Consider the following 19,972-nt stretch of genomic DNA (forward strand, 5'->3'; position numbering starts at 1 on the left):
TGATGGGTTGCACCAGCATACCAGAGGTCTTAATTGGGCTGCATAGTTATAGTCACGCAGACAAGGAAGGCCTAGTCCACCACAATCGTTGTGTAACTGGAGAGTTTTATACCTAATCCTAGGTTTCTTACTTTGCCACAGAAATCTTGATATCATTCTATCCCATTCGATAAACTGTTTCATGGGTATTTCCACTGGGAGACTTTGGAAAAGGTATAACAATCTCGTCAGCACATTCATTCTTATGGATTCTACTCTGGAATGAAGGCTTAAGAATGGAATGAGGCTCCATCTCTGTATGTCAGATTTAATGTTATTGTTTAACGGCCCGTAATTCAAGGTGGAGAGTTTTGAAATATCTTTTGGGAGATTAATACCAAGGTATCGTATATGTTCTGCCTCCCATGTCAGTTGGTACTTCTCTCTCAAGGAACGAGGTGGATCATAATTAAAAGTAAGCACTTGCGTCTTTTGAACATTTAGTTTACATCCTGATAGAGCACCATATTTTTCTAAAACAGTCATTAGTTTAGGGAATGACAGAGAAGGCTGTGTTAGGTAGACTAATACATCATCAGATGTATTAGTTGTCCCTTCTAGTTTACCTATTATCATCACATACCTGCCTTCTGTATCAGTGAGTTCTGACATATGTTCATAATTAACTCCTCTTGCTAGCAGTATAGCTACCCCTCTTTTATGTCCTGATTTGTCAGATGATGAAAATACATGTTTAATACCCATTCTGTTTAGTTTGGCATGTTCAGTGGCATTTAGATGAGTTTCTTGGAGATAGGCTATTTGGACTTTGTCTTTTTTGAGCTTTGACAAAATTTTCCCTCTTTTGACTGGGTTATTTAAACCATTAACATTATATGTGGCTAATCTTATACTTTGCATTAAGGCTTACTTCAATAGTCATGTCCTGCATTTGCGTGAAAAACTTCCCCTTTACAGTAAAGAACAACTGTAAACAAACAACATTTGAACATTTAACAAAGTAAAGAAAAAAGAAAAACATACAAACGTCTTCCACGGTATGGGTCTTGTTTGTGACCCTCCACCAGATGATAAAAGGTGGCTTTGAGGTACTTATCTCTCGGTAAGTGGGAGGGCCCTCAGAGGTGGCCATGTAGCAGAGTTCAATGTCCATAGTCCCGATTCTTAGAAATATAGCTTAATCGCTAGGTCATAAATAGTCACATTGCTCTATTATGGGCTAAACACATAATCACATAATCAAACTCACCAAACCAGGGCGGGAGATTGAATCAGTTGGATAATCTGTTTGCATCAGGGTACTATCCACTGTCCACGTTCCGGGGTGGATCATCTCTTCGGAAGGCTTGCAGCCGCTCTTTGTAGTGAGAGGTTCCAGAGCTAGTGCTTTCCACTTGTCGCGCACGTCCACTTCTCTGCCAACTTAGTTTGTGTAGGCGCTCCATCATTGTCTCAGGTTGCCTGACAGGCACGACGTTGAATCCCTTCTTAGACAAATCTTTCGTATACAATATAAATACTTTTAATTCATATATTTATGGATTTATATTACATTTATTTAAAACAAGGTACATTTGTGTGGATCAGAAATGTGTTTGTGAAACTTATTTTTGTTTATGGATTTAATTTACATTTATACATACCGATATCCATTTGTGTGTGCATTGAAATGTATTTGTGAGAAGAGAGTAATTTATATATAAATCACAAAATACATTTGTGAATTCTTCTCTGTGGATTCATTATTAATGAGACTGTTCTGACCCTATAGAAAAAGGCCCTGCAGGGTGTCCATGATCTAGCCGGACAACAGGGGCAGGCAAGAACAACTCAACTGACGAGACAGCAATTATTTTGCCCCAAAATGCACCATCAGATCAAAGACTAAAGCAAATGTTGTCAGAGGTGTATTCTGGCCAAGACACTGGAACCTTCCGCCAGTGCTCCCCTTGAAAAAGTATCAGGACCTCCGCTCCTATGGAGTTGGTGTGTTTGGATTTTTGGAGTAAGGAAGACAGCAAACTGTGTTCAGTGTATGTTCTCGTTCTGATAGATCACTTCACAATGTTGGCCCATGTATTTCCATGCACAAATCAAACAGCAAAGCAAGTTGCAAAAAAAAATAAATGGGATCATGTCTTTTGTGTCTATGGATTTCCGGAGCGCATCCACACGGATCAGGGGGCTAATATCGAGAGTGAGCTAATTTCTGAACTGCTGAAGCTGTCAGGAATCTCCAAATCGCACACTACAGCATACCAATGCGATGGGAAATTGAGGAACTGAGAGGTTCAATAGGACTTTGGGTAATTCGTTGCCATTGAGAGACAAGGCCAAGTGGCCCCAACAAATACAGAGTTTTAACATTTGCATATAATGCAACGGCCAAACATTATGTTTGGCCGTGTCACTAGGCTCTTGTTGACTGTAGCAGCTATATGAACACACTCATGTCAAACCTCCAGGAGGCAACAGCTATTGCGCAAGAACATGCCATCAAAGAGCAGCATAAACAGGCCAGGGGTTACAATCGAAGAGTCAAGGGAACTTGTCTGTACAAAGGGGATAGAGTGCTCCTCACCAACAAAGGTGTGAGAGGAAAAACAAAACTTGCAGACAAGTGGGTGGCGAGGGTATATACCGTCATAGACAAAAACCCACAGACACATATACAAGTTGAAAGATGAAAAGGGGAACACAAGGGCAGTACATCGCAACCTTGTCCTCGATATGAGTTTCCTGCCCGTTAAGTCTGTTGACATGACTGGAGATCAGAGCTCTTTCGATTATTCAGAAGAGGAGCCTGACTCAGTGGGTGTTGCCAGTTCTTTAGTGGTGGATTTGGAGGATAGGACAAATGCTTGGGTTCTGAGTGGAATGGGAGATGCCGTCAGTCATAGATCATGGGTAGGTGATGCAACGGAAGACAACCAGATGTGTCAGGTAGATGGCAGGACGAGAGTGCAGAGGCAAGTGATAAAGTCAGTGACCCTCAGGACTCTCTCGATATACAGACTGATGTTGATGGTGCCTCGGATTGTGATCCGGTAGTAGTACAGACAGTTGACATAAGACAGTCAACTGTCTGTTGACTGTCTTAACAAGACAATCAAGACACACAAGGTGTAGACAGGATATCAACCATTTGGTTGAGACAATGGCTCAGACACCATTTACCTTCATGGGATTTGCTCATTTCATCAATAAGAGACCATAGTCTCCTTTGACCCTGTTTTATAAGGGGTTGTTCTGATATTTTCTACAGCTTATATAATAGGCTTGTGATACTAAGAATTGTGTGTTGAATGCTTGCATGTACAATTTTGGGCTAAGTAGGTCGGGTGGTTTGGATGGGTTAGTTGTTGTAGGAATGTTACTCATCAATTAACCATGCTAATTTAGTTATTTCGTGCCATCTGTTGAAATGTAGTCTTTTGTTTAGAAAATTTAAGATAACATTATATTTGGCCACAGGGATTAACATGTGCACCTATGTGCCCAAGGGTTGTTTCTGAGCCGCACTGTTGTGTAAAAAGGATTTGATTGGACCTGTAAGTGTCAACGTCTGTAATCAGCTTGAAGCTATTTCTGTCCCTCTATTAGCCGACCAGGTAGCGCTTGGCAGCTTATTTTTTGCTACGTTGTTTTTTTCTTGTAGAAGAATTAAATGCAAACTGCTTACAAATAATAAGTAACTGGTCAATGCATATTTGAGAAAAAACTAATTCATAATTTTGAGATCTTAGATTGCCAGTCCCTAAAAAGGGAGCTGCTCTTTTATTGACCAATGATGAGACAAGTCCGTCATAAATAATTTCTGTTTCAGTCTGGGTGTTGCAATGGAGCAAACAACAAACCCAGATAAATCTGACCATTTTCCGAGGGAGCTGAACGACAAGGCCAAACTCTGCCGCTTCCTGTGCTATGGTTCGGAGGGGGACCGGACACACACCGAGAAGACTTCCAGCCCCTCATGGAGGGGGCTGGAGCCCTGCTCTCCCTGCTCCAGGAGGGCCGAGGCGGGGAGGTGGTGGAGGAGGTGAAGAGGTTTGTGGAAGGCGGCCACGTTGCCTGTCTTAACCCATGCCTCTTTGGGCTGGCGTTGTGCTCCCAGTGCTCTGAGCTGCAGACCAGACAGGCCGCCTTCAAAGCCCTGAAGGAAGTCTGCCAGGAACCCTCTGACCTCTTCGCCTTCATCCGGTACAAGAAGGAGCTGATGGGGGGGATGAGGTGTGGCATGTGGGGCCGTGCATTGAGGAAGGCTGTGTCCGACTGGTATAACCAGCAGGACGCCTGGCATCTGGCCGCCGCGGTAACCAAATGTAAACAAAGAGCGGGCTGGTCCCACAAGGATCTGCTGAGGCTCTCCCACGCCAAAGCCTCTAAAGACAGTGAGTTACACAGCGACACGTAGCAGACTGTGTGTGCGTGTGTGTGTGTCTATCTTAGAAATGGTATTCCAAACTTAAAAGGTTTTTGATCAAGTTTGACTCTCTACAATGCAACATTTTCTGTTGGCCTTGAATTCCAAGCAATGTTTTGATGGAATATCTAAACTTTTTTGTTTATGCTGTGCTTGAAATCTCCCCAGTGACCAGTTCATACTTTTTGTTTTACTTCCAGCGATTGTGTTGATTAACAAATACGTAACGAAAGGATGGAAGGAAGTGCAGGTGTTGTATGCGGACCGGGAGAACCCTGAGGAGGTGGTCCAGCTGCTGGCCTACTTGGCGGCGGTGGAGAGGGTATAGCAGCGCTGTGATGAAGACGAGGTGGTCCTTCTCATCGAGGTGCAACGGCTGGAAGTGGAGCAGCTGCTGACCGACCACCTTAAATCCAAGCAGGTAAGTCTAAAAGGCCTGTCGCTCATCACAGCGTCTTTTGGGTAGAACTCTGCAATTGTATGTAACTGCTATGTCATTTGGGATTTTATATTCATTTGAAATCATGTTCTTTTTTGCATGCTAGGGCAATCATGCCAAATTAGTGAAACTAATTGTTTTCTATTTTATTTTTAAAGGCATGGAGGGCCTTGTTGAAGGACATGCCTCTTGGCTCCGTGCTGAGGATTGTGGATAAGGTGACCGCCGACCAGATTCTGGAGCCGGGAAGCTTGGACATGAAAGAGTTCTGCAACAGGATCCTCAACGTGCGAAATTGTATCTCTCACTTATTGCAATTTCCACAGGGTTATCATTAATATTGATGTGTAGGGGTTGACTATAACTCGTGAATAATATTGTTTAGACCACGGTCTGGGGGAATACTCGTATTCTGATTGGCTGCAGTGCGTGCACTAACTCCTGATATAGCCCTACAGACACCTGCTAAGTAGTTCCAGTCAGTGTTTAGATTCTCTGCCCGAGCCCGAGCCCGACGCGGGCCGGGTCGGGCCGATATTTCCCACCACTATACTCGGGCCGGGCCTTTGATCGAGCGTTTTTATTTTTATTTTACCATTGGTTTATTGGCCTAATCTGAGGAGAAATCTATGCCATAAACAGAAATATTAGAGGGCTTTATTACACGGGTCTTCTCAATGCCATGGAACGCTCCGTTCACTTGCATGGGTAGTAGTCCGGTGACTTGTCTACCCCAGCGTCTTCCGTTGCTAAGCGACGTCACCGTCTTTGCGGACAAATTATTTCTCTGCTGATCAACACTACGAATGGCCAAAAGACTTGTATCCCCCCCCCCCCTTAAATAAATACTATGGCAGAATTATTATTATTATTATTATTATTATATTATTCTCATTCAACTTGAACATGTGTTTTTACAGTAGAGTGGTGGAGGGATGACGTATGTTGGCCAACCCGGAAGTGAGCGTCGCCCTGGATTCCCTCGACAAAAAGCCAACGGGTTTTGCCATTGGATTTTGGATTATTGCAGAAACATTTGCATCTTTGAATCACCTCCTCAAAAACGGAAAATAAATAAATATATAAAAATAACCGTGCTCCAAAGAACGAAATGTAAACCAATGCATTCGGAATGGGAGTGTTTCTCCGATTTTTCCATGCTACACAGAACGAAATGTAAACCCATGCAAATAAAGACTTCATGGTCATAATAATTTAAATATCATTAATATCCCGAGTGTGTAGGGTGGTATTCTATTTTTTTCAACGGGGCTGCATCCAGTCACTTGACCGTTATGGTTGCTATGGTGGTTGCCTCTAATCCTTACATGGCTCTAAAAACCACGCGGCAAAGGAGCTGCCGTCAATTGTGTTGTTTTTGTCGTAAACTAGGGTCCGATGGTTCCAAGGTAGGGCAGATATTCCAAGGTATCGTTAAAAGGCAGCTTGGATGTTTTTATTTTCTGCAGTTTAGACTTCTACTATAACCTATTTTGGAAAGCAAAACACCAAGCTCATTGATTTAACGAGGCATGGTTATTTGAAACAATTTATTAAATAAATATTTGTGAGATGTCGTTACTTCTCCTGAGTTCGCTTCATATTTATGTCGAGTATACACCCCTACTGTCCACAAGCATCCCCCCCCCTCCCCATATGGATTTGGAGAATTGTTGCCACGTCCCAGTGGTGGAGGTATCATATATATGAAAGAGGGCATTCAATTATACTATAATGATCAATTAGGAGGCCGAAGCCCAAAAGGAAGTGATGCAATAGGTGACTGAGGGTCAACATTTGAGACCCCCTTTTATCAAAGGGGGTCTCAAAGGACGCATACGCTTCAACCTGTGGCTCCAGCCCTACAGGAAATTACTCAGCAAGTGCTCCATCTCGTTGCACCTGCACCCAGTGGCTCGCTTGCAAGATTTTGGCCTGAAGTTCTCATATCTGAGAATCAGGCCTCTCTTTAATAATGACAAAAAGTTATGAGAGAAACACACATTAACTTTGTTATCTCAAAAGCGGCGTGGTGCTGGCTCCTTTTGACCTTTTGACCCCAGACTTCAAAAACGTGGCCACAGGCTCTGTCTTATCTACATTTACTGTACTGTTGGAGGTCACGCCCCTTTTCCGGCCTTTACGATTACATTGTTGATTCTGCTCAAAACAAATGTATTCCACTTCCAAATAGTGGAGTATGGCCCTTATAACACGTTGGTAAGCTTAGTGACACGTTTGCATTGAAATTGACAGAGATATCAACATTTCTTGTTTTGATGCATGCAAAATGCCTTTCAGAGCGCTAGAATCACTTTTTGACCAACAATGTGTTTTTGACCCTGCATTGTTGATTTTGCTCAAAACTAATGTATTCCACTTCCAAATGGTGGAGTATGGCCCTATAACCCTTTGGTAAGCTTAGTAACACGTTTGCATTGAAATTGACAGAGATATCAACATTTCTTGTATTTATGTGTGCAAAATGCATTTCAGAGCGCTAGAACCACTTACAATGTGTTTTTGACCTTACATTGTTGATTTTGCTCAAAACTAATGTATTCCACTTCCAAATGGTGGAGTATGGCCCTATAACCCTTTGGTAAGCTTAGTAACATGTTTGCATTGAAATTGACAGAGGTATCAACATTTCTTGTTTTGATGCGTGCAATATGCCTTTCAGAGCGCTAGAATCACTTTTTGACCAACAATGTGTTTTTGACCTTGTATTGTTGATTTTGCTCAAAACTAATGTATTCCCCTTCCAAATGGTGGAGTATGGCCCCATAACCCTTTGGTAAGCTTACTAACACGTTTGCATTGAAATTGACAGAGATATCAACATTTCTTATTTTGATGCATGCAAAATGCTTTTCAGAGCGCTAGAATCACTTTTTGACCAACAATGTGTTTTTGAAATTACATTGTTGATTTTGCTCAAAACAAATGTATTCTACTTCCAAATGGTGGAGTATGGCCCTATAACCCTTTGGTAAGCTTAGCAACACGTTTGCATTGAAATTGACAGAGATATCAAAATTTCTTGTTTTTATGAGCGCAAAATGCTTTTCAGAGCGTTAGAATCACTTTTTGATCACTTCCAAATGGTGGAGTTTGGCCCTTCAACCCATTGGTAAGCTTAGTAACACGTTTGCATTGAAATTGACAGAGATATCAACGTGTCTTATTTTTATGAGCGCAAAATGCTTTTCAGAATCACTTTTTGGCCAACAATGTGTTTTTGACCTTACATTGTTGATTTTGCTCAAAACTACTTCCAAATGGTGGAGTATGGCCCTATAACCCTGTGGTGAGCTTAGTAACACGTTTGCATTGAAATTGACAGAGATATCAACATTTCTTGTTTTTATGAGCGCAAAATGCTTTTCAGAGCGTTAGAATCACTTTTTGATCACTTCCAAATGGTGGAGTTTGGCCCTTCAACCCTTTGGTAAGCCTAGTAACACGTTTGTATTGAAATTGACAGAGATATCAACATGTCTTATTTTTATGAGCGCAAAATGCTTTTCAGAGCGCTAGAATCACTTTTTGATCACTTCCAAATGGTGGAGTTGGCCCTAATTAGATATACTAATTAGATATAGAATTTGTTCTGACTTCATATATCGGACGGCAGTTCCCGCTGATTGACATCACACATCAATCTGGTAATATACCAGGAGCCAGATTGATATGAGCGAGATCTCAAACAGAGGGAACTACTGTCCGTGTGCGGAGTCATTAGGTGCATTATGGAGGGGTGTTTAGTGGCTAAATCTAGGAAAAAATTCCCATTCTGTTCCTTCATCATCCGGGAGACAGAGGAAAGAGATGATAGATTTTTCGCCATCACCTACAGGTTTGTCATTAAACCAGACCTGCATTTAACAGATAAATGCTGAACGAGGTAAAGCAAAGGTTAAGCAGATTAATGGCGAAAGGGGCGATAACATTTGGAAAACTGGTTGTCACTGCAAATTGCGGTCTGGCCTGTAAAGAGCTGATTATGGTCCCACGTTCCCGCAGCGCAATGACCACGCAGACGCTTCGACGCAGTCTTGACCATTTATGGTTCTGCGTTGGGTTTTAGTAAGTGGACCAATCACAGCCCTGGCTGCTGCGTCGCCTTGACGGAAGGTTACGATTTTTGGGAGGAGCACGTCCGGCCCTTGCGGTGGTCGCAAGGAGGGTCCGCAATGAAGCAAGGGGTCCGTAACCCCCTTGCGTTGCGTGGACGTGGAACCATAAGAGCCCTTTAGACTGGGGTACGGGTAACACATGGACCTATTAAAGAAAGGACAGAAACAAAACTTACATTTTATTAGTACATGGTATAAAGATAATTATGAGCCTCTGATTGATATCCAGAATTCTTTTGCGGAGACACATTCCTGTTCCCCACTTGTATTGGAGAGAACGGGGATATCTACTGTACTTCTGGGACTCCATGAATCGAGGGACCCGTCCACAGACCCCTAAAACAGCTGCAATACCAGGCTTGGCCGCTGAGCAACACACCTCCGCTTCGCGCGTGTGTCCGGTTCGCCCTGTCGGGGCTTATTTTCCCAATAAAGACCGGTGTTCTATACATTATTCCTTATGTATTTACAGGCACTATGAGATTCTAGGTGTAAGGGACCCGTCACACGCATTTACATGAAGCCGAGATTACACCAGAGAAATGAAATTAATCAATAAGCAGAGAAACTGAACCTTATCAGTTTAAAAACCAAACAAATTGCAAGTTTATATATGAGGGTTATGGAGAAGGCTTTGTTGACAAAGTGTCCAAACTTATCTGTGACTTTATACATTCTGCAGCTGCACTAACACTAAGATCAGTCCTGGCACGACTATTTGAACTTACGACACTGCGTACGCTTGTCGTTCTTATATATACACTTATTCTCACCTCACACGTTTTTACTTTACAACATCATCAATCATATTATTATTTATTAATGATTCTACATCTGCCATCTAATTCTGAGCGTAACCCCAATACGCATGTTGTCTTCTGAGGTCATGTCTTTAATCATCAGGACCTGTTGCATATGTGTGGGCTTTACTGCGGTCACTTAAAACCCTTTAAGTGGAATAGGGAAGCCTTATCGATGACATCAATGGGTTGCTTTCAAGTGTGTGGACGTGGGGCACGATGCCAAGCAAGATAAATGGAGTCATCCTAAAAGTTCAGAGAGACATGTAACTATAAGTATAACTCATAAAGGGTTCAACCAGCAATCAGCTGGCAAAGACAATATGACTCTCATCCAAGGTACTGTCACATTCAGAACATAAGTGTTTTGTTTAATTGTATGTAGTTAAATAAACAAGATAAGACCAATACACTGGAGCGCTATCTACATTTCGAAGTAGGCCTACATTTTTGTGTATCTGCCAAAGGGAAGTAATGGTCGTAATTAGCCACTTATTTGAGTGTTTCTGTTTTGTTGAACATATAACGCTCTGATATCCATACCTTTTGTGTATTCATCCTTTCAGTGTTTCTTATGTGCTATTGTGTGACACCACACCTCTCCACCACAGTCTCTCAACCAGAGATGAAGGAAGTGGATAAAATCATGAATGTTATGGATTACTTGTCCCCCACTATAGAAAAGTTGAAAAATGAATATGTAAGTAAGCACTAAAAATTCTTCAAGTAACTTCTCTTTAATCGTTGTATATCTTAGACCTCAACTTTTAAAGTCTGAGGCAATGGATCTTAAATTGTGCAACATTAATTTGAACTTGACATACTTAAAGGTCCTTGCCATTGGTTATATTGATGCTTGTCAACCAAAATCCTTGCACAATTTAAACCCTCTACATTGAATAATATGGACATTTCCTCACATCTGAAATGTTAGTCTGGCCAAATGAACTGCTGGTTGGGTGTGGGAGTGAATCTGCATTATGTTATATCAACATGTTATTTGCCATGTATGTTAGTGTCATTATTTGAGCATCAATTCATTAATAGGTTTCTAGTCTCAATACTAACGCTACCTGTGAGGCTAAAAGCATTAAAAGTATACATTTGGAAAAAATAGTTATTTTTTACAATCTGGTCACGTTTGACTGCCAAAGCTTAAGGGGTTTATCAAGGGGTTTTGTTGAATATCTTTTAATCAGCCGCCCGCCTAGCTTGAACGACCTCTGATTTGCATTCGGGCAGACCGACATGACGACTGACATCTCAGTCGTCATGTGTTTAATGTTTGCTGATGGAACTCTAAACCTGTATAAGTATTATAAGTACTGTGTTCCTGTGGATTTTTGTGGCATCAACCTTCAAGATTAATTCATAAAGCATCTCAAGAGGTTTCCTTTATAATAAGTCATGGCTAATTCCCATGTAACCACTTAATTTCCCTCTAGGCCAAGTTGTTCAAAGGCGACATGCCAAAGGTCAGCGAGCCCCTGAGGGGGATCAGCCTCCCTGTAGGGAACGACACCGAGGAGATCCACGCCTCTGCCTGTGCTGTCCGGGCCTACCTCAGAGATCATCTTCCTCAGATCATCAAGGAGTTCTTCAAACCCTCTCACTGCCTTGCTCTCATTGAACGGGTGAAAGAAATAGCAAACCAGCTGAGTGAAATTCCGGAGATAGGAGTTCCGCAGCACACCAACAGGTGCCAGTGCCATCTGGACTACAAGGAGCCTAAAGCTAAATACCAGAGGAAAACAATGGGCCTTCGAATCCTGCACAATGTCAACCAGTGGGTAAAGAGTTTCATTGAAGGCTTCAGTCCAGGGCGTTCCAGTGGAAGGGGGTAAACAGTGTATTAATCCCCAATGGGGAAATTCAGTTGGCACAACAGCAAATTGAAGGAGGGAAGGAGGGAAGAAAATAATGCAATGCAATGAATAAAGACGTTCGTAAAAAAGGATCTATGAGGGGTTAGAGGGGCATGGTGATGGTCATCATCCTCCTCAGGCACACACTCCAGTCTGTCTACAGCCCCCACAGAGAGCCAGCCGCCCTCAACGGCTCTCAGCACGCTCTGCTAGGTGCGCTCTGCTCAGCGCAATCTGCGCACATTCTCAGTCAGATTTCCGTAATAGGGTATGTGTAATTGGAGTGAGAAATGTGTGAAGGTCATTTGCTTCTCACGCTCAATGAGTGAGATTGGCTGCTTTGTTATCAGCCATGTTTAGCTGAAGATGGTTGAGATCACACCGATCTAAAGAGTTCTTAATCATCTCTCTGTCCTCCTCATGGCCCTCCATGTTGTCAGAGACCTCTGCAGACCCTGTGATTCAGAGTTCAGTGTTACCCCTACAAGCATTACAAAAATGCAATATATTTTATTGAAAACATATAGATCAAAGGTGCCCTTCTGCACCCTAATAATTTTTTTAATTTCTAAATTGTTAACATTGTCATTGGAATAATATTGTGGGAAAATACTGACGGAAAGATAGTGCTCTGCTATAGAAGAATGAAATACGCATGATGACACTGTCATTACCCAGACGATGGGATGGTTATAAATTGAACTATGAAATATGAGAAGAACTATGTAGAGCGAAATGTTTTTGCTATTTATTATTGATATGAGAATTTATTGGATTCTATTTATTGTGCTCATCTGATTCTATTGATATGTCTTGCTCATTTGAATCCTACTTGCGTGAATAAAAAAGCAATTGCAATTGACCGTTACATGCTATCTCATGACAAATTAAAAGTAATTTACTCAGTGATCAAATTTTATTTGATAAGATATGTGAGGGAATAAATAATATAATAAATCCCTATATATAATACTAATATATAGGGACTAAAAGTCTGCATAAAGTTGCAGAGTGGAAAATGTATTGGCATCTTATGAAACCTAATTGGCAAAAATTAAATTTTGATAAATTAGAAAGTTTAATTTGTGTATAATCTCATGAAAATAAGAATGGTGTCTTCGTAAACAGAATGAGCCATTTGGCCTCTACGGATTCAGTTTTTTGTTTAGGAAATTTCCTTTCCTAACGAGATGACCCAGAAATAATTGGAGAAAAGTTTGTTTGAGTTCTAAAAGTGCTTAGGAAAGGTGCCTCGATGCAACCAGCATAGGTTACTCATGACCAACTTTTATGAAAGGAAAGGAGATATTTGTAACCCATAATCCTCTACGGCGGCAATAAAGCACCAGGCCACGACGTTTACAGACTCTGACTTAAGTGATTCTCACTGTTGGCGACAACCTGATTGAAATCAATACTACAAGAACACATGGATCGAAAGAGCTCTCGTTGTAGTTCATCTTCGTAAAATTGAAGTTTCACACTAGAGACTAATAATATAAACATTACTCGTCGTCGGTTTGGAAAAGTGGAGTTTAATTCATTTTAAACAGTGCTATCTTTTCCTATGTTCGAAAGTAAGCACCTTTTCATCTCGCCTTGACCCGATGACGTTTTCTACAAAGGTTAAGGAAAGGTGGTATAAAGGTTAGGAGGTTCGACTTTCCGAATTTGTCACTTATATCTGGAGCCACTGCCATTTTTCTACAGGAGCCCAGAGCGGACAAACGGCTCTAGAGAGGAAGTGTGTTTAAATCAACTTTAAATAAATGTGTTAGTTGAGTCCCTGTTTCAAATATTGGAACACTTTTTCATTTAAGATAATGTGTTTTATGAAGTCATTATGCCCCTTTTCCACGACAGTACCAGCTCAACTCGCCTCCACCCGCCTTTTTTTGCGTTTCCATAGCCACAATGTGGTACATGCACAGTTTCGTGCATGCGTGCTAGGCGACACGCCCACTTTGAAGAGGTAATATTCTAGATGGAATACGATGTGCCTGAAACCAAACCAAGTTGTGCCACGCTTACGCCGGGATTCCACCGGACGCGTTACTGTGCGCTCACACCAAACGCGAAATTTGTCGTCCGTTCGCGTTGTCGCGCCACACATCATAATCTGTCGATGTGCAAGTTTTATCAAATTTGTCGCGCCACAACAAGATAACAACCATTACATGTCTTTACCTTTTGTGGAAGAGGGAGAGACGTCGGAGGACCCGACGAAGTATATTCATAATATTATAATGACCACGGAAGAGGCAGTGAATGAAGTATTGAATAGACAGAGATTTATTAGATAGGCCTACCTAATAAACCGTTGGAACACACAAGACCGGAAACATAGCAACGCCGGTAAACAAAACCCGAGAAGCCCAATCCCTATGAGGGCTCCCTCCCTCCCTCTGCACTGCACTGAGTTTGACGGTTGAACGCTGATTGGCTGAATTTGTCGCGCCACAAATCCTCGTGAACGCTCGCCTGTGCACGGCGAAAGTGTGGCGCGACAAATCAAACTTGTCGCCGGTTTTCTCTTGAGAAAAATTCGCCTGATACACGTCTATACTGTGGCGAATATCAAAAGCAGAGGCGTGCTATCTTCTTTAAGTCACTTTATTGATTTCTCCAGTCTACCGTAACCACAACAAAGCTCAACGTCTTTTAACTCCTCCCCTAACTTCCGCACCTCAAAGCATGATGAGAACACATCAACCAATAGCAGTCGTACAACAACACAACAAACATAACCCCGGAGCTACATTGCCCCTCACCAGAATCTTGCCTGTCCTCAGCCGACAACAAAGTCCTGATAGCGACGGGGAGGCCGCCGCCTCCTGTGAGCCCGTGGGGTCGCATGCCCAAACCCCCCACTGTCTGTTCGAGTCTGAGGACTCGTCGGTGTGAGTTGAGCCGTGCTGGGTGAGCTGTGTGTGTCGGGAAGTCTGGCCGCCAGGGGGCGGTAGGGTGCCAAAGTGGTCTCTGTGTAGCAACACCACCCGCCCACGGGCACACATCTTCACCCGATACACAACAACGGAAAGTTGTTCCAGCACCTCACTGGGCCCCACCCACTGGCTGGTCAGTTTGGGGGAGACCCCCTATTTACGGGTTGGGTTGTAGACCCACACCCTCTCCCCAGGCATGAAGAAGCGGCCCTGGCAACGGAGGTCATACCCCCGCTTTTGTCGTGCGTGCCCCTGCCTGTTCCTGACGCTGCCTGGCAAACTCGTGAGCCTCTGCCAGACACTGCTGGATGTCCCGCAGATACTCGAAGCCCGGTATCCTGGGGAGATCAGTGTCCGGGGGGGCGCCGAAGGCTAGGTCCACAGGCGTCCGCAGCTCTCTGCCGAACATAAGTGTGGCTGGCGTGCACCCCGTGCTCTATTGCACCACTGATCGATAAGCCCACAGGACAAGGGGTAGGTGGTGTTCCCAGTCTCGCTGGTGTCGTGAGGTGACGATGGCCAGTTGCGTGGCAAGCGTCCGATTTAACCGCTCCACTAGCCCGTCGCTCTGGGGGTAAAGGGGCGTCGTCCTGGTCTTGCTTACCCCCATGCGTTTGCACACCTCAGCAAAGACTTGAGCCTCAAAGTTCCGCCCCTGATTGCTGTGCAGTTCTTGAGGTGCCCCGAACCGACAGAAAATCTCACACACCAGACGCTCAGCTGTGGTCACCGCACTCCGGTCGGGGACCGCATACGCCTCCGGCCACTTGGTGAAATAGTCCATGGCCACGAGGAAGTAGCGGTTCCCACTGTCTGTGATGGGGAATGGGCCCAGGTTGTCCACCCAAACCCGCTCCATAGGGGCCCCCACCTGATATTGCTGTAAAGGGGCATGGGAACGTCCAGTCGGCCCCTTCTTAGCAGTGCAGGAGTCACAGCAGTGAACGAAAAGCTCTGTGTCCTTCCTGCAACCAGGCCAGTAAAAACGCTGGCGCAGCTTGTTGAGGGTCTTGGCCACCCCGTAGTGTCCTGCCCCCACCGAACCGTGGACCGCATGTAGCACCCGTTGGTGCCAGTCCTTGGGCACCAGTAACTGCCACACATCTCTCCTCCAACCTGGTGCACGCCAGACCCTGTAAAGCAGTCCATCACACCGTGCCAGGGTGGCCCACTCTGAGTAGTAGGTCTTGGTTTCAACGGACAAGGCAGAGACAGACTGCTGGGGGGGGCGTGCCTGGTTGTCAACCCACTGGCCCATCCTGGCCAGTGTGGGGTCACTGTCCTGTGCCGCCTGCCACTCCTGGACTTCCATTGCAGTCAGCCAACCTTCACCTGGCCAGACCTGTTCCGTGGCAGCTACCCGGAGAGTAGCTCCATCTCTCTCCTCCTGGCGTTCACAGTGTCTGCAGTCCTCACAGGGGTGTCGGGACAGGGCATCTGCATTGCTGTGCAGACGCCCAGCTCGGTGTTGGACTTCAAAATCGTAGTCCTGTAGGGCCTCGATCCACCGGGCCACCTGACCCTCAGGCTCCTTGAAGCTGAGCAACCAGGTCAGGGACGCGTGGTCCGTCCGGAGAAGGAACCGCTGGCTGTAGAGGTGGGGGCGAAAATGTTTGAACACCTCAACCACCGCCAGGAGCTCACGTCGGTTGATGCAGTAGTTGTGCTCGGGGCGAGACAAGGAGCGACTGTAGTAAGCCACCAACCTCTTGCCCCCTGCTCCCCCTTGTGGCAGGACTGCCCCAAGTCCCACGTCACTGGCATCCGTGTCCACTATGAAGCTGCGGCCAGGGTCAGGAAGTGCCAGGATGGGTGCGGTTTTCAGAGCAGCACGGAGCTGGGCGAAGGCGGCTGCACAGTTGTCCTCCCAGCTGAACTCCCTCCCCTTGTCCGTGAGACGGTGCAGGGGGGCGGCAATTGATGCAAAGTCACGGACGAACCGTCGATAGTATGAGGCGAGCCCCAGGAAGCTGCGCACCTCACTGACATTTCGGGGGATGGGCCAATTCCTCAGTGCCTCCACCTTGGCATGGTCGGTAGCCACGCCTTCTGGCCCCACCACATGGCCCAGGAACCTGGTCTCGCGCTGCAGTAGGTTGCACTTTTTGGGGTGTAGGCGTAGGCCTGCACCCCGAATGGCTTGGAAGACCAGGCAGAGGTTCTCCAGGGCCAGCTCGAAGTCCCTGGCGTGGACCAGAAGGTCATCAAGGTAGACCGTGGATGTGAGCCAGAACCCTCTCCATAAGTCTCTCAAACGTGGCGGGAGCATTGCGGAGACCAAAGGGCATCACCCTGAACTGCCAGAGCCCTTGGCCGATGGTGAAAGCCGTCTTAGGTCTTGCATCTGGTGCCAGCTCCACCTGCCAGTAGCCACGCTGCAGATCTAGTGAGCTGAACCACTGAGACCCTGCGACTTTGTCCAAGGCGTCATCTATGCGGGGCAAGGGATAAGAGTCCTTTCTGGTTACATCGTTCAAGTGACGATAGTCCACACAGAACCTCCAGGTGTCGTCCTTCTTTTTGACCAGGAGGGCAGGGGCAGCCCAGGGGCTGTTGGATGGCTCTATCACCCCCGCCTCAGCCATCTCCCTGATCATCTGCTCTGCTGCTTCTTGTTTGGCGAACCCTAGTCGGCGGGCTCGCAGTCTAATGGGCAGGGCCGTGCAAGTGTCAATTGAGTGCTGCACCAGGTTAGTTTGGGTGCAGTCCTGATTTCGTGCAGCAGAAATGTCTGTAAACTGCTGGAGCAGGTCTCGCAGCTGTTGACTCTGCTGAGCATCGAGTCCTTCACTGCTCCGCTGGTATATTTCCTTGATCGCGTTGTCAACATCTGACGATGGGGGCTGAGGAGTCGTAGCCTCCACGGAGTTCGCTGTTGTCGCCTCAGGGGATGGCGGCGATGGCTGTGGAGGCGGCGATGGTGCGGCGCCTGGTGAACACAGCTGGGCTTGTGTACACCCTATCTTCCCCCCTTGACTGCGCTGGAGGGTCAGCGTCTCCGTGCCGAAGTGAATGGTGTTCCTCGACACATCCACCCTAGCCCCCCGACGAGCGTGCATTTCGACGTTCCGCAGCCGCGTCCGGTGGAAATGGTCTCATTGATTAGAGTGGAACGTATCTGCTGCGGTGAAATCGGGCCGTAAAGGCCCGATTCCACCGGACGCGTTACGGCAGCGTTACGGCTGCGGCACATCTTGGCCGCGGTCACCGCAGACGATAGCTTCCACTCTAATCAATGAGACCATTTCCACCGGGCGCGGCTGCGGAACGTCTCAGCAGCGTCCCAGGAGCGGCTCGCCGTGCCGCAGCGCTATCATTCCGTAGCATTTCTATTTCTGCCGCAAGCCGTTGCTGAACCGCGTCAATTTCAACAGAGCAGATCGAGCAGGGCAGGAAGAGAAAAAGTAAAAGCCATAGAGCATCCGGTCAATTTTTAAAATAAAACACAATACTCAGCTCATGTAGCCTATCACAACTTCACATCAACATTATTACGTCATGACAGGTGACACCAGGTCAGCAGTCAACCAATCAAGGGGTCTCAGAGGGTCGGCAACATGGACGACGAGAGACTCATTGTCAAAGTTCAGCCACACGAAGTCATTTATGTACCAAATCATCCTTTTTATAATGACAAAGGCCGGAAGGACAAAGCGTGGAATTTAATTGCATTAGTTTTGGGAGTGGAAGGTGAATACATTAGGTTTAGGATTATCGCGTGATCTGCTGCCGTAACGCGCCCGGTGGAAATGCACGCAGGGCAGAGTCGCAGCCGTTCCGTAACGCGGCCGTAACGCGTGCGGTGGAATCCCGGCGTAAGTCGTGGCGAGTTGAGCTGTACTGTCGGTGGAAAAGAGGCATTAGGTGATGGATATTGCACAGGCCATGGAGGGATGCTTTGAGCTCACTGTGTCACTTCATACTCACTGCCAAATGCCACAAACACCTACACACTGAACAATCTGTGCATGCTATGTTATAGTCCCATCTATTGAATTAAAACCATAGTGATGGAAACCAAGAGGAAATTCACAAGGGCTAAAATAATCAGTAATCTCATCATTCACCATATGACTGCTAACCATTACTAATGATACACTTTGGAGCCCCCAAGGAAATAAACTCAAGGCTAGGTGTATCTTTATCCAGGGGTGGACTGGGAGAAAAATTCAGCCCTGGCATTTTCTCTCCAGACCAGCCCACTACATTATTAGCACTAGGGGTGGGACGAAACGAACGGGAAGAACCCTGTATATCCGAATAATAGTGCAGTTTTTTGTTTTTCAAGTTTGTGTTTCTTGTGCTGCTGACAAGTTGTGAAACCCGAACAGGAAGTTAACAGACATCCTGTGGTTGCTGCATCTCCACCCGCCATATCTACTACAAAACCCTTGTTAAATATCACACATGATCCAACGCAAAATCCTCTCTTGCAGTTATTAGTCTGTGACTGTGAAAATCGTTTGGTGTAAGCCCAGCATTAGTTAAAACCAGACTCGGACAATAATAACAAAATCTCCTGACAAATAATCTAAATAGAAACATATTACAGACAGTAACAGCATTAGAGCTGAAACCAATTTGTTTTAACGGTGACTCAGTCATTATGAAACCATAAATAGAGAATTTAATTTTTTTTCTCATATTCTCATACACGTGTATGTGCACATGTATGTATACATGTGCACACACATGTATATGAGAATGCATATCTATTCAGACCTGTAATTCGGCCTACCTGCATGACTATTAATTTAACTTAAAAGATATGCAAATGTTTGAAATTAAAATCAATGTGAAAATCTTCAACCAGGAAATAATCATAATCAAACCTCTCTCTCTCTCTCTCTCTCTCTCTCTCTCTCTCTCTCTCTCTCTCTCTCTCTCTCTCTCTCTCTCTCTCTCTCTAGAATAACTTCTAGCAGGTGAGGAAAACCTGTTTGACAGGAGATGATGGTAGCAGAGAATATAAAGAGACATTTATGAATAACCAATTGTCATTTTATCACACATATAGTTTCTTCACATAAACCTTTCAACATACATATTGCATTCCTCTCGAAATAGTCATCACCTCAGTAAACAATAAATTAATTGAAAGATTACAATAAATTCAATGGCAAATATTGCAAATTAAACTAATTATTTCCAATAGGTTTACTTGTATTTTGTGCTAAAATTCAAAGTGTCACATCTGTATTTACAATACAGCTTGATTCTGCATCTCTATTTACAGCTCATTAGTCCATGTCAATGTTTACTGTTGCTATGGCAACAAGAGACTGCTAACGTTAGCAGCTGTTAGCTAGCTTAGCCAAATCATCTGAACAATAATAACCCATAATATCACAATTCGGCCTA

General features: G+C 44.9%; 1 protein-coding gene across 1 annotated transcript; it reads left to right on the forward strand.

Annotated features, from left to right (window-relative positions):
• The first annotated feature begins 3,838 nt into the window (after positions 1-3,838).
• Positions 3,839-14,570, forward strand: ro60 (Ro60, Y RNA binding protein). The gene is given in 6 exon segments (XM_030363921.1): positions 3,839-3,959; positions 3,962-4,391; positions 4,624-4,844; positions 5,021-5,149; positions 11,247-11,587; positions 14,441-14,570. Coding segments are annotated over 6 exon segments (1,371 nt in total). The 5' UTR covers position 3,839.
• Positions 14,571-19,972: the final 5,402 nt, after the last annotated feature.

The sequence above is a fragment of the Gadus morhua genome, chromosome 8 (genome assembly GCF_902167405.1).
Source record: "Gadus morhua chromosome 8, gadMor3.0, whole genome shotgun sequence".
NCBI classification, from domain to species: Eukaryota; Metazoa; Chordata; class Actinopteri; order Gadiformes; family Gadidae; genus Gadus; species Gadus morhua.